The sequence below is a fragment of the Oryza brachyantha genome, chromosome 4 (assembly GCF_000231095.2).
Source record: "Oryza brachyantha chromosome 4, ObraRS2, whole genome shotgun sequence".
In the NCBI taxonomy this organism is placed as follows: Eukaryota; Viridiplantae; Streptophyta; class Magnoliopsida; order Poales; family Poaceae; genus Oryza; species Oryza brachyantha.
In genome coordinates this window covers 8953117-8967888 of record NC_023166.2, presented here as the reverse complement: position 1 = coordinate 8967888, position 14772 = coordinate 8953117, and the positions used below count along the sequence as shown (strand labels likewise).

The 14772-nt window shown below is 40.7% G+C and overlaps 2 protein-coding genes across 4 annotated transcripts; one reads left to right on the top strand and one right to left on the bottom strand.

Annotated features, from left to right (window-relative positions):
- Positions 1-1398: 1398 nt before the first annotated feature.
- Positions 1399-9699, top strand: LOC102713460 (zinc finger CCCH domain-containing protein 27). Of its 2 annotated transcripts, none has more exons than XM_040523284.1 (6): positions 1399-1666; positions 3146-4010; positions 4523-5680; positions 5935-6249; positions 7189-7717; positions 8604-9699. In XM_040523284.1, exons 2-5 carry the CDS (start codon positions 3225-3227, stop codon positions 7714-7716), a joined length of 2787 nt encoding a protein of 928 aa, XP_040379218.1. In that variant the 5' UTR covers positions 1399-1666; positions 3146-3224; the 3' UTR covers position 7717; positions 8604-9699. The 2 variants fall into 2 exon arrangements, with proteins under 2 accessions (XP_040379218.1, XP_040379217.1); XM_040523283.1 differs by having other exon boundaries at positions 5932-6249.
- A 40-nt stretch (positions 9700-9739) lies between these two features.
- Positions 9740-14379, bottom strand: LOC102713181 (dihydrolipoyllysine-residue succinyltransferase component of 2-oxoglutarate dehydrogenase complex 1, mitochondrial-like). 2 transcript variants are annotated; one of them, XM_040523285.1, is made up of 13 exons: positions 14163-14379; positions 13054-13111; positions 12939-12978; positions 12754-12818; positions 12588-12662; positions 12461-12516; positions 12315-12359; positions 11956-12222; positions 11778-11872; positions 10779-10869; positions 10582-10692; positions 10284-10478; positions 9740-10199 (listed from the first exon to the last, which is right to left on the bottom strand). In XM_040523285.1, exons 1-13 carry the CDS (start codon positions 14208-14210, stop codon positions 10008-10010), a joined length of 1338 nt encoding a protein of 445 aa, XP_040379219.1. In that variant the 5' UTR covers positions 14211-14379; the 3' UTR covers positions 9740-10007. The 2 variants fall into 2 exon arrangements, with proteins under 2 accessions (XP_040379219.1, XP_006652219.1); XM_006652156.3 differs by having other exon boundaries at positions 12754-12821; positions 14163-14378.
- Between the last annotated feature and the right edge of the window lie 393 nt (positions 14380-14772).

Sequence of the window (14772 nt, the reverse complement as noted above, 5' to 3'; positions counted from 1 at the left end):
CATATCTAACTCTCCCTTTATATGCACACTTATAAAATAAGTTAGTATTGTTGACGTGGACGAGATAAGAGTCGATAGTAGACTCTATCTTTGAACATGCTCTTACGAACCACGATACGACGGAGACTATTTTAAAGCTTTGTGGGTGGGAATTTTAATAATAGCATTAAAATTGCAACAAAATTATCCACCATGCCATTTACTATAAAGGCGCGGGAGTTAATTGGCGCGCACCATTACTCCTACCTCTAACAACACAACCGCCTCATCCTCCTTCCGCCACTGCCACTAGGACCATATATGATATATACAAGAAACATTTAACTATATAAAATTATTATCCTAAATTCATTATACACGGTATCTTAGGACGATAACTCAACGAAACCCCATGAATTAAATATAGATACCAATTCATTATACATCCCTAAAAAGTTCTATTTCTACTGGCCATATATATATTAGAAATAATACTAATGATAAAAAACATGTTCTTCGCCCATTTCCCTAGGCCCTTTCTCTAACATGGCGATTATACCTTTATATTATCTTGCCGATAAGCCTGTCTAATTTCTTATAGTGAACCGTTCTCATCAAGTCTATAATAATGGGTTTTCTCAGTCTCCTAACCTCCCTATATCCTTACCATATTAGTATGCCATGCCATGCCATGCCACGTACCTTCACTAGACTGTAACTCATGACGTCTTATTTCTATCAAAAACAACAAGTTTGTTCATCATATGTATTTGGTGCGTGACATATACGTACACCATGACCTAACATAGGCTGCGTTAGTTCGGTGGGTTAACTAAAGCCAGATTTACTCCTTTTCCCTATACACGCTTCTCGAACTTCCAAAAGACGTATCAAAAGTTACAGAGAGGAAATCATTTTCACAAAAACCTTACGCAACTTTTAAAAATATACTTTTATTTATAGAGTATCATTAATTTATTATATTTCATTCATTATACATTATAAGACTTTTTGTTCTTTTGTACGTTAATTTGTATGCTAATAAATATAGACACACATATATAAAACATATACGTTAATACATTAATAAATCTAGACTAATTTAAAAAAAATTATACTACCTCCATATTTTTTTATATGACGCCATTGACTTTTAGGTCTACGTTTGACCTTTTGTCTTATTCAAAATTTATATAACTATTAATTACTTTATTATAATATGATCTATTAATGTAGAAACTTTAAATATGCTTTATAATTTTACATATTTAAATATAATTTTTAAATAAAATAAACGATCAAACGTAAATTCAAAAGTTAATGGTATCATATGAAAAAAAAATGAACAAAGTAACATGTGGCAAATGGAGCATATATGATACAAACTTCTGCAAATAAGAGGGAGAGAGAATAGACGACCAAAATACTCACAACCTTCCCTCGCCTCTTGCCTCCCTACTCTCTTTTCGCCAAGGAAACCCTCGCCTCGCCTCGCCTCAACTCTCGTCTTCTCCCTCTCCGGCGGAGGCGGCCGCGGGCCTCGCCTCGCGCGGCCACCGGCGAGCAGGCGCAGGCGCTCCTCTCCCTTCCCGGCCCCGCCCCTCTGCCTGCGCGCGGGCCCTCTTCATCTCCCGGCCGGGCCGGCCCGCGCCGGCGGAGCGTCTCCCCGTCTCCAATCGAATTGAAGGTATTCGCCCCTCGCTCGGAGCCCCCCCCCCACCCCTCTTCTGCCGCTCCGCCTCACGGGGCCGGCGACGCGTGGGTTGGAGATCCATCGGGAGCTGGATTGGTTGCGATTAGCCCATCCCCGTTTCGTCCCGATTTCCTTCTCTATGATGCGTGCGGATAGTGGTGTTTGTTTTGGAGGAGATTTTGCTCCCCCCTCCCCCCCCCCCCTGCCCCCATGTGAGGGTTCAGCTGAACCTCGGTGCCGCACCCGTTAGGCTCTGCCCTGTAGTTGTAGAGCTTATTGCTGTCATCGGATTGCAGGAGCGTGCTCCCTTGAGTCGGAGAAGGTCACATTCCCGTATTGTCAGTGTGCTCGCTTTGGCGCTATTTAGTCGGCACTATAGAGGGGATATAAGGTTTGTAGTGAAGCGCATTGTAAGGCTGTTAGCTATTAATTAGTTTCTTTGGTCAGGAGAATTAGATGTTCACCTAGACCTGATTGGCGCTATTTTAATGCCTCAGATTCATGTTAGCATTTCCGCCCCCTTAATTTTGTGAAATAACACCAATGTTCACATAGGGTATCTGACCTATTGTTTCTTGTTTTGCTTTTACCATATTTGAAGTCTGAACGGTTGTCACGTTATACATTACAGATGACTTTTTGTATGGATAATATGGGATTGGATTGATTCAGGAATAGCTTATTCTGGACAACAGGTCTAAATATTGGTTTGTTTGTTCGGAAATGTTGTCAGGATTTTTAATTCTACTCCCTTCGTCCCTAAAAGAGTGTAGTTTTAGCCTAAGAATTTGCCACACAAAGAGTGTATTTTAGACTGGGGTCCACTATACCTCTTTAATGTTACCTAACCTTTTCTTCTCGTTTTAGCTACTGGACTGATAGTACCCCCTCCTTGTTTTCTCATCGTTTTCTCTACACATTAATGAAGGGCGCTATCTTTTAATCTCCTACTTAGTTTGCCTTTGACTAGCTAAAACTACAGTCGTCTAGGGATGGAGGAAGTATGCAACAAATATAAAAGGGCATTCCTTGAATGAAAAACTTCTTACAAATATGACTTTATTAATCAAAAGTAGGAAGGTTTGAATATAATCGTCCCACAGCGCTCTTTGTTCTTGGTGCTGAAGGGTTTATAACAAAAACAATGTAGTCATGGCAATGAGCCCTGACCTAAAATATCTTCCACCTTTACCTAAATATGATGCCTGGCTTCATGGGCTTGGCCTGTTTCTTTCTCGTAAGTCATAATTACATCACTGGTTCAAGTGAGCTTTGTACACTAGAGACATACTGTTCTCTTTCAGCGGTAGTAATTTGAAAGGGAAAAGGGCACTGCGTTGACACTTTATTTTGCCATTTTTATCATTCTACAATAGTATATTGCAAAGTCATTTTGTCCTTTTTTTCCACTTATGATTGGCTTTCTTTTCTGTTGCTCATCATTAATTTTACTTCTATATGTGTTGACAATAGGGGGTGATCTACATTATTTGGTCAAGATAGCGAGTAAAATCTAGATGTAAAGTTTGTTGTGGGCTTGGGAAACTTGAAGATGATTAAAGAGTCTTCATCTCCTGCATTTGATGCTGAAAAAATAGAAGTACCTTCACCAAAGGACGAAAATAATTCATCAAATTCTGAAGCTGCTACAGACAATGAAGACTTTGAAATAAGCGATGACGACGACGATGATCGTAACCACAAGCACCGGAAGCGGGAGGCGAGACCTCAATCTTTTGATGAGAACACTGAGCAATCTCCAGGAGGTCTTCTGAAGAAAAGGCAGAAAATTTCTGGTGGAGCTGATTCACATGGGGAAGCACAGAAAGATTTCTTACCTAAATTCAAGAGGCGCCCTGGAGCAGGGGCTCATAGTCGGGGACCTCGGGTGAACCAACCTTTCCGTTCTGATTCATCATCTTCTGTGGCTCCTCGCCCTCCTATGACACGGGGAAGAGGAAGGAATGGTGCACCCTGGACTCAGCATGAACCAAGATTTAACACACTTGACATGATTGACTTTGCATCACAGATGGCCTCTCAAGGACCACCAACACATCCTAACTTATTTATGGGTGCTGCATTGCCAGGTGGTGGTAGTGCACAAAATGGTTCGTGGGGTCCATATGGATTTATGCCTGGAATGCCTAATGGAATGTTGGATCCAATTCACCCACTTGGAATTCAAGGCCCTATCCAGCCTGCAATATCTCCTTTAATTGATCTTGGCATGCCTCGTCAGCGTTGTAGAGACTTCGAGGAGCGTGGATTTTGTTTGAGAGGGGATATGTGTCCCATGGAGCATGGTCTGAATAGAATTGTTGTTGAAGACATGCAGGTCTGTATATTTTTGATCTGCATATACCTTTCTGCATTGTATCCTGTATTTTCAGTACAGTCATATTTCATCATTTCTGAGCATTTCAACTTCCATCATATCATTCTAAGAGTGAGGTTTATGCAATATGAATATGGTTTGATTTATTGCTTCATATGTTTTCAGTCACTACTCACTAGTGCCCTTTTTGTGCAAGCATTATTGTAGCCTTGAGAGGGGTTCTGTGAGTGCAGTTTTATTAGTGATGATTTGAGCTGCTACTAAATGTTCTTAACATGTTGTCAAGTTATCTTTATATGGCAATACGATTCAACCGTAGTATGCTTATTTCATTTGATGCTGCATATTGTTTATTATATTTTTAACTTCAAGTTAGCTGAAAAGATAGATTTGATATACAATGCTTATGCGTTATGAGGCAAGGTTCCTGTGGTCATGGTTTGCCAGATAACTTTTTTTCTTATGTCAAATTATTGAGGTTTAATAGAATGATTTCTTAAAATATTTTGCAGAGTCTGTCGCAGTTCAATCTTCCTGTCGCAGTTCCAAATACTCAAGGACTGGGAATCCAAAATGAAGCGGGAGCTGCACCTGTGAACACATCAAGCCTTGGTGGCAGCAAAGGTGTTCCTGCAAAAGACATCAAGTCTGGTGTGACAAATGATGTACTGAAGCTAAACGGAACCACTACTTCAGCTGTTTCTGTTTCTGATGCTGATGTATATGATCCTGATCAGCCTCTATGGAACAGTGAACACCCTGATGCATCTTGTGCTGGTTTTGCACATAATGATGGAGTATGGAATGCTGAATCCTCAGGCTATGAAGCAGTGCGGGAGCAGGGGAACCAGGTTTTTGCAGCTGATAGCTCACAGAACTCAAAATCTTCTGTTTGGGGACGAATAGCATCAAAGAAACAAGGGCCTGGCAAGACAGCTAATGCTACTTCAACTAGTGCCACTGGAAACAAAAGGAATGAAAGTTATGATGAGATGACTCCTAGCACTGTCCATGTCAATCCTGCTTCTGCTAAAGACACCAATGGTCAATCCAATTCAAGAATATTTGGAGATATGGGCCGCCAAAGTAATCGGGCTTCTCATAAAGCATCCCGTACACTTTATGTAAATGGCATTCCTCTAGAAAGCAATAGATGGGAGGCCCTTCTTTCACACTTCCAGAAATTTGGACAAGTGATAGATATCTATATTCCATCTAACAGTGAAAAAGCTTTCATCCAATTCTCTAAAAGAGAAGAGGCTGAAGCTGCCCTTAAAGCTCCAGATGCTGTAATGGGAAACCGCTTTATAAAGTTATGGTGGGCCAATAGAGATAGGATCCCTGATGAGGGAGAGGGCAGAATCCCAGCAAAATCTTCCCATGTGACCACACCCCTGGCCAATTCTGTCCCACCTCAGCCATCCTCTTCCAACAGAGGCAAGGAAAATCTTCAATCTGCAACTCCAAGGGCTAGTTCTGGATCTTCTGCTGAAGCATCAGGTCATGGTACAGTTCCTAAAATGCTATCTGCAAATAGTGTAAAATCAGTACCTCCTGACTCAAAAAGGCAAGAAAGTCTTGAACTCTTGGAAGAACTCCGTAAAAAGCAGGAGATCTTAGCTCAGAAGCGTGATGAATTCCGTCGACAGTTAGAGAGACTGGCAAAGCAAGTATGTAATGTTTTCCAGGAGTTGGTTGATTCAGTATTGTTCATTTTATTACTCATGTTATCGGTGGAGCTTATTTTCCATTGGTTAGTGGGTAGATTGAGTCGATACTAGACTTTGCTTGTCTATTGCTTTTTTTTCTTTTGCTGTTGTAATTTCTGAAAGATTGACTGTTGATGGTAGACTCTACTTTATTACTTTTTTTTTTGCTGTTGTAATTTCTGGCTTCTAATGAGTAAACAGCAATTTTGCAGAAGGGCTTAGCAACTTCAGCCAAACAGGCAGAGGGTGGTGGAAAAGAAGTTTCTAATGATGTACAGAGTACTACTGATTCAAAGTCCATGAACACCAGGACAGAAGGGCATCAAGACGTTGCTGGTACACTGCAAAAGAGAACTTCTGGAGAGCTGGCTTCATCTGCTCACAAACCTTCTGCAACATCTGCACAGAAATCTGCTGTAGCTGCTAAGCAGACAAGTCCTCTGTTAGCACCATCACAGAGTAGGTTTAAGCTTGACAATCGAACCACGTCATTTCGAATCCTTCCACCTTTGCCACCTGAAATCGCAGATGTAAGTGTAATGTCCTTCCCTGTCATTAAATAATCAAGAGAAGTAATAATATCATTGTCATATATGCAATTCAAAAGTATCCAAATCACATTAGTATGTCAAGACTATTCCTCATTTTGTGAATGAATGAACACCAACCATTTCTGAATTTCTGGCATCCTTCCATATAATGAATGGCAGCACTCAACCTTAGTGTGTACTTTGTCGATGTATGATTTACATTTCTGAACTAATAGTGATCCCTCTACTGCTTATATTGGAAGTATTCTGTTTCATTCTTGGCAGTTTAGCTCTCACCCTTTAACTTCATCACCTACTGTAAAATTTGTATACCGCTGCACTCTTAAACCTATTGCAATAGGCATGGTTATTTGTTTATTCTAATCTGGTTAAACATAATGGCAATTTCTTTGCTCATTCTTTGATTATGGATTTTTCAAGCATTTACGTCTGCAAGACTTCAACTGCTAATATTCTGCACTACTTCCTCCTGTAATGAAAACATGCCAATTTTATATTTTCAGGTTTTATGAATATAATTACAATAGAAATTAGTGGTCAAAGTTGCATTTGAAGCCCATGCTAATGTCCAAAATGACATGTTTTCATGACGCGTGGAAATATTATTTACGTGGTGAATTCATAAGTCAGTCTAAAAGTGCTATGTCTAGTGACGTGCCGATCTGGTTACACTTAGTATTGCATCTCAGCATCTGTGTGCCACTAATTCATACAAGAAATCTGTATGGACATATTTTTTTTCATGTTAATACTAAAACCTTTTATTTCCAGAGAAAGATGTCCAAAGAAGATAAATGTCTCTGTATCTCTCTGTTATTTCTTGTGTTGATTGATTCTGTTGCATTTTGTGTTTTTCTGTTGATGTGCTTGATTAAAAGTTGTTTCCTTTAGTTATGATGTCAATTACTACGTTTACAGGAATCTGTCTTGAAAGATCATTTCATGTCATTTGGGGAACTTTCGTCTGTTGTTCTGGAAGATACTGAAGCCTACAACAATGATGCTACCTTAAAACCTTCTCTGAGTTGCTCAGCTTGTGTGACTTATACAACACGATCATCTGCCGAGAAAGCATTTATTGGTGGCAAATCTTGTAAAGGGCATACACTACGATTTATGTGGTTAACAGCCTCTCCTGGTTCGAGTAACCATTCTAGATTCCAGAAAATGTCAATTCCTGCCAGGACCTCAAGTTTCTCCAGTCAAACTCAAAACATGCCATCTGATTCGTCAATTCCTGTTGGAAAAATCTCATCCACAGTCAAATCCGGTACAACTAAGAAGCCTCACAGTGAATCCATGCAAACTGCTGCAACTGCGAAGGCATCTGTTGAAATTCATAAAGCTTTGTCTTCTAGTTCATCTCTCTCATCAAATGTAGAGTGCCCCTCTGAAGACAATGATGCAAGGAATGATACCTTTAGAGATTCTGATGTTTCACAATGAGGTATGCTCTACTTTATTTGGAAATGAGTTATGGTTCATGATAATGTTTGAAACTGCCTTTTCTGTTGCTTATTATACATTATAAGCTCTAGTTAATTTTGCGTCAACTAGTTCATGGCAAGGAATGTTGCGGATACATAGGCCATGCAAGTTTTTCGAAAAGCAGCAACTGGAATATATAATTTAAATTGTGAATCTTGATCCAATTGAGAAACAATAATTGTGGGGGGTGCATGTATAAATTCTTATTTTATGTTTATATTATACATGGAAATAAGAGACATCTGTATGCTAATGGGAACCAGCTCCAGGCAGACTTCTGGATTGTTTTACAAATGTCTTCCTTTTAACCATGCTGTATGTAAGCTGCTATGTACTAAGCAACAGTTGGCATGGAAAAAAAAGAAACTTATCACCAAATAGTTTGTCTCAGAATCTTTTAGTGTGATATTTACAAGGAATATATTCTTACACTACAATAGATCTTGCCAGTAGCTTTGCAATCTGTATTGGCTGATAAGTCAGAATAGACTGATACGAGAATCTTGTCAAAGTATATGTACTGTGATACACTATATGTTTATCTTGTCCAATGTCCAATATCTTTATAGAGTAAAATGTGCTAATACACTTGGAATCTTGGATGCTTTTACTTGTATTATTATACATCTTATCAACTGCTCCAGTTACCCAGTGGTGGTTTAGCTCTAAGGATGCCAAATGGACAAATGGCATAATGCGCATACAAGCTATCAGAAACTCATTGGATTTCCTTAGTGTTGTTTGCTACTATTATTTATTGTGTTTAGATTGAGATGTACCCAACCAAATGAAACTGATTTCCCTGTTAAAGGAAACTTGAAGCGCTAATGGGCTCCGTTTTGCAGGTCAAGGATTGAAGATTTGATGACAATCTGAGGCTTCAGTTTGGTGGCTTGTCTATCCCAAATCTGCACCTTGTCAGATCCCCGGCGCATTTAAGTTTTTGAAAATACCGTTCAAATTATCAATAGTTTATTTTGCGGCAGCATTGGGACAAAACCCATGAAAGGCAGAAAGGTAAAAGGGTAGTGTTAGGGTCTGAACTACGCCGGCTGGCATTTTGGTAAATCATTGTCTGATCCTCTTTGTGAGAGAATGTGATTGGTGTTAGATTGTTGTATACTTCTCGAATGGAAGTAGCATCCTGCTGAAAGCCGTTCATACTGTGTTGTTAGGCCTGTATTTTGTAGCTCTCCCTTGCTGAAAGCAGCTCCATGTGGATTCCATTTTGCGCTCCCTGAAGCAGCATAACTTTTTTTCTTCTCCCTTTCGTTTCTCATCTACTAAGTTTCTGTTGATAGGAAAAACATATGACATACATGACTGCATTTTTTTCACTGCAACTTATCTAACCAAATATACCTTGACTATAGTGTTAACTATCTTCTGCTTGGCATGGTCACATCTTCTCTTCGAATGTTGATGCCTGGCTGTTGACTATATTCTCTCTTGGAATGTTAATGACTGGCTCTTTTGTTAAGTTTCTCCATTTGCTGGAAAACACGAGTTATTTTAGATAAGATAGGCCAAGAAAAAGAAGTGGAAGAAATATTTTTTTTAAAGATGGAGGCAAAGAAAAAAAAGATTAAGAATCGGAGGGGGGAATGAATGATGAAATTGAAAAATTGATCCCACGACTGTATCATTTGGGAGAAAACAAAAGCAGAAGATGGGAGACGGAGTAAAACTGTAGCAATTTCGTTTGTTCTATTCAAGCTGTTTCATTTCAACTCATACCATCTCTCCATTTCATCTCAACCAAGTTGGAAGATATAATAAAAGAAAAGAAACGGCAAACAGGTCAGATCGAGTTCGAGTCACTTTGCTGCAAACTCCCCTCGAGCCAGAAAGCCTGAAGAACCTACCAAACTGCAATCGATCACCTCTACGGACGCAAATTAACGAACTCACTCGACATAAACAGCAAACAGAACCGTGTAGAAGGCACGACAGATCACAAGATCGAATCATAAAGGTGGGAAAAAAAACCATGATCTATTGCTCTTGCATGGAAACTAAAAGGAAATTGTTTAGGGAAGTACATCCCAAAATGGAATAAGCGCTGATATAAGATTAAGATTCGGATGCGGTGCTCTCGTCTATAATTGTCAGAGAGACACCTTCACGGTATCCTCAACTCAAATTTCGTCGTTCTCAGAAAGCAACTCTTGTATCAGTCAAAAATTTGCAGTATTATTTCCATACGAAGCACAAAAGCAGCTCTAGGCTGGGATTGGTGGCGCAACAAGCTATATGTCGAGCAGCAACCGCCGTGGGTCTTCAACCACGTCCTTGATGCGGCGCAGGAAGTAAACCGCTTCTCTGCCATCGATCAGCCTGTGGTCGTAGGTCAGCGCGAGGTACATCATCGGCCTCGCGAGAATGTTGCCGTCCACAACCACAGGGCGTTGTACAATGGAGTGCATACCAAGAATTGCTGACTGCATTAGATATACATCATGTCAGATGAATGATTATCAAACCAATGCAGATAATTTTGCAAGTAGCAAAGTGACAAGCAGGACCTGTGGGGGGTTGATGATAGGTGTGCTGATAAGACTTCCATAAACACCACCATTAGAGATGGTGAATGTTCCTCCTGCCATCTCATCAATTGAGAGTGCCCCCTCAGTAGCCTTCTTTGCAAGGGTGTTTATCCCTTTCTCAATGTCCGCGAAGTTCATGTTATCAGCATCACGGATAACAGGCACCACAAGACCCTAAAACAGAAATCAACATGACATAATTACATGCGTATTTTATAACCAAACATGAGAGGAGGATTGTCAGACAAATACAAGACAATGGCATGTATCAAGTTACCTTGGAAGTACCAACAGCAACACTGATGTCAACATAGTCTCTGTATATGATGTCATCACCATCAATGACAGCATTGACAATTGGTTGGTTTTGAAGTGCTGTAACAGCAGCCTGCCGGCGCAAATAGAATGAGCACATTAAATATCTTAGTAAAATTACGAAGCAATTGTTCAGAGGTACACACGATTGATCAGCACCTTGACAAAGCAGGACATCAGACCCAATTTGACACCGTGCTTGGTGACAAACTCGTCCTTATAATCAGACCGCAGCTTCATCAAATTGGTCCTGCATTGCAATATCCAATAGTAAGAGCAAATTTAAATGTTCAATAGTATAGACAACTGCTAGCTACATACATATGTCAGATCATCTAAAGCTAATTATATATATAGAGCATATAATGGTTGGCTATTGACACAATAAACAAGAGATATTTTATTAATATTTTCAACCATACCCTCCTATTTACACATAGTGGCTTATCACATGCATTAGTGGCGGGCCTTATTTTCTTGGAGCTCACGTGCAGCTGGCTACTATTTAGTAGCCCACTAAATCTCTCTCTCCTCCACCTAGACATCCAAGCCTATGTGGCATGCTTATAGCTAGCACACTCACCCTTATTATACTTGCTGTAAGGCTGTGTTCTTCATCTAACCTTTGTAAAGCAAAATTTTAACTTTGTAGTAGTTAATTCCATTGTTTATACCCTCAAATTACTATCACAGAAATCAGATAATCCAAAATCTTCATCACTTTCAAACGGGGCTTAAGGGGAAAAAACAGAACAGCATGTCCAACCGCTTTTATAGAACTAGTAGTACACCGTGCAAGATTCTAAAGTTTCTAGGTAAACGAAAGTAAAACAGTCTCAAACGAATGCTTATATACCAAGTTTTTTTTCTTTTAGTGAAACATGAGCATTTTATCTGTGATAGTGCACAGATTAGGTCTGCAGGTACTGTTACACCTTATTGAGTTTATGATAAATTGCGAACTGTGGTGATTAGAAAATCCTGTACTCAATACCCCGATACATTACATTGCTAACGGCCTGAATGCTGGGCAAATATTATGAAACTCCTCAAAATCAGGGGGCAAATGTCACCATCTCAAACCATATACATTTGCGTGATAAAGAAAAAAAAAATAAAGGCAGTTAGGAAGGAACCTAAGACATCATGTTTACTTACATGTCAACTTCATTAAATGTGGTCAGCATTGCAAACGTATTTTGTGAATCCTTCAAACGGTTTGCAATACGCTTCCTGAGCCTTGGCATCGGCACCTGCAAATTAAAATGGTTAAATATATACTTGTTCCTGTAAAACAAACTCAACATGACCTTTTGTTGATGAAATTTGGCCTTACCCTCCGTTCCCTTTCTTTTGGAGGGAGCTGTGGTTCTGTAGGGGAGGTTTTCGGTGGCAGAGGCTTAGGTGCTTGCATCTTGGGAGGTTCTACTTTTGGTGATTTCTCTTCCACTTTTGGTTTTTTCTCCTCAGCTTTGGGTGGAGGGGTTTCTTTTGGGGTTGCATCCTCAGATGGAGCAACATGTGTTTCAGTTGGTGCCGCAGACTTTGATATGATAGCAACTTTGGTGCCTGGAGTAACGGTATCGCCTTCACTAGCAATAAACTGGAAACCAAGGGATGGTCACAAAAACAGCTTAGGGGTGAAATATGGTGACAAAAGCAGCCAAGGAAGTTGAAAGGATGAATATTTTTCACCTTTTCAATAACACCAGCTTCTGGACTAGCAACATCTATAGTAACCTGGAATATAGAAAGGCAATGCACTATTTTAAAAGGCCACCCATCAGTGCTAAATTGCATGTCTATTTAGACAACACCAGAAAGTGACTGAAAAACTGCACCTTATCAGTTTCAATCTGTGCTATGGGCTCATCAGCCTCAACTCTGTCACCAGGTTCTGTATTAAAAAAAGGTCAATTGTTAGAGAATAAACCTGATGTGTGCGATTGCACGAAGGGAGTGTCATACTCTTCAAGAAGTTAGCAAGGGTTCCATCAGTTACAGATTCGCCCATGAAAGGAACAACAGCTTCCACCTTGTCTCCTAGATAAATAAAAAGGAGATGATAAGGGCAGGGAGCCAGGGACGATTTTATAAAGCATTCTGTGCCCAATAAAAAGGTGGTGTAGCTTACCACTGTCCGATGCAAATGACCTACTCCAAAGTTGGTACTGAGAGACATTTGGCAAGTAGTAATGTCTTCTGAAAGAGATTCAACCAGACGAATCGTTTAGTACATGACAGTATTTCAAAACTCACAGGCTAAGGGGCCCAAATATATCTTTACAGCATATAAAGAACTATACATATAGTAATTACCTTGTCAGATTGGAGTTCTGGGAACCAATTGGAATAAGAGCTGAAAAAAAAACAACCAGATATTAGAGCCAAAGCTAGAAATCACTAACAATCAATTAAGATGTCAACTACTAACCTGAAAGTTGACTGCTGTAGTTCCTGGCATGTGTATAACTCCTGAGAAGGCCTAAAGTCTGCAAGTCAATCAGTATAATTATTTTTTGCCGGGAAAGCCCAGACCAGGCCAACCAATTTCATTAAGAGTGAAGCAATCAGTATAATTAGCAAGAAACTCAATTAGCAAACATGAAGTAATAGATGGCATACTTTATATTTCATATAAAATAAACACATTATCGTACATTCTGTATACCCACACATGTGAAAACAATTGCAAGAACTGTGGGTAAACTGTTTCCATATAACCAAAGTGGAAGATAGTACCAGTAACATAGACAGGTTGACTGGTCAAATTTTAAAGCTTTTCTGGTTTAGCATAAACAAGACAATGATCCCCTTATACTTTGATGAGCAAAGTACATTTCAAACTTGGCTAACACTAAGCTTTGCTTGACCGTTCAATGACATAGATGCGAAATCATTTTACATGTCAATGTGCATATAATAGTACTGTTAAGTTCGTCGCATAAACTGTACACTTAATCAGCATATTCATATCAAAATTGGAGGCTACCACGAGTCTGTACTCCATATACATTGACCCGGTAATGGCATAACCCAGAGTGAAAAGTATAGATCGCATTTAATCAGCATATTGCCCTTAAAACACAGAACAAGCGGGGAAAAATAGAAACAACTCATAACTGAATTGCAACTTTTCACACAGCAGGAGCGCACAGTAAAACCTGGAACCCTAATCCTAAGGCGAGACACCACGAATTCCTGTCCCTCCTCCCCGGATCGCGCATGGCGCGCAATCGTGCATCCATCCATCGACCACCCCCCGCACATCAGGGGGCAACCTCACCCGACGCGACCCCCCCAAAAAAAATCCCAAATCCCCCGTCGAAACATGAACCCGGCGACGAGGGGAAGAAGAAAAAGTCGTCCGCCGAATCAGGCCACCGCAGCACCTCGTAAACCCTAGCTTCCCGTCTCCTCCCCTCCTCCCAGACACAAGAGGAAGACCCAACAGAAGAAGAAGAAGAAAAAATTGTCGGAGGGGGCGAATCACGGAACCTCACGCCAGCGGGGGTAGAGAGAGAGAGAGAGAGAGAGAGTTACGGCGTTGGAGCGGCGGAGGAGGCGGGAGGCGGCGATGCGGGACGCCATTCGCCGGGATGCCTCGCGGCGGCGGCGGGGGGAAGAAAGTGGGAGAGGGAGACCACCACCACCTTCGTCACCGTGTAAAGGGGAGAAATGGGAGAAAAAAAAGGATTTGATTTGATTTTTTCTTTTCTCTCCTCTCTTCTGTTTTCCTAGGATTTGGCCTTTTTCCCTTCTTGTGTGTCCGACTTGCGGGAGAAGAAGAGGGGTGTAGTAACGTAAAGCACTGGAATGGAGGGCGCGTCGTCTGGTCGCTTCCTCCTCCACTAAGGTGGGCCCACCTGACAGTGCCTTGGCTGCACAGTTTTCCACCCTATCTTTTGGTATCCGAGAGCATCTCTAACCGACAGTCTAAACTGGACTCTCCAAATACCTATTAGTCATTCTCTATTTTATTCGGTCATCTATATTTCGAGTCTACTGGGTCCTACATGTTATCATCTTCTCTCTCATTCTCCCTCAATCTCTTTCTCTCCTTCGTTCTCTCTCTTTCTCTATTTCTTTCTCTCTTCTTCCTCAGGCCCGGTAGAGGCAAGCGGCGGCGTGACGCGGAGGAGACCGGGGTGGC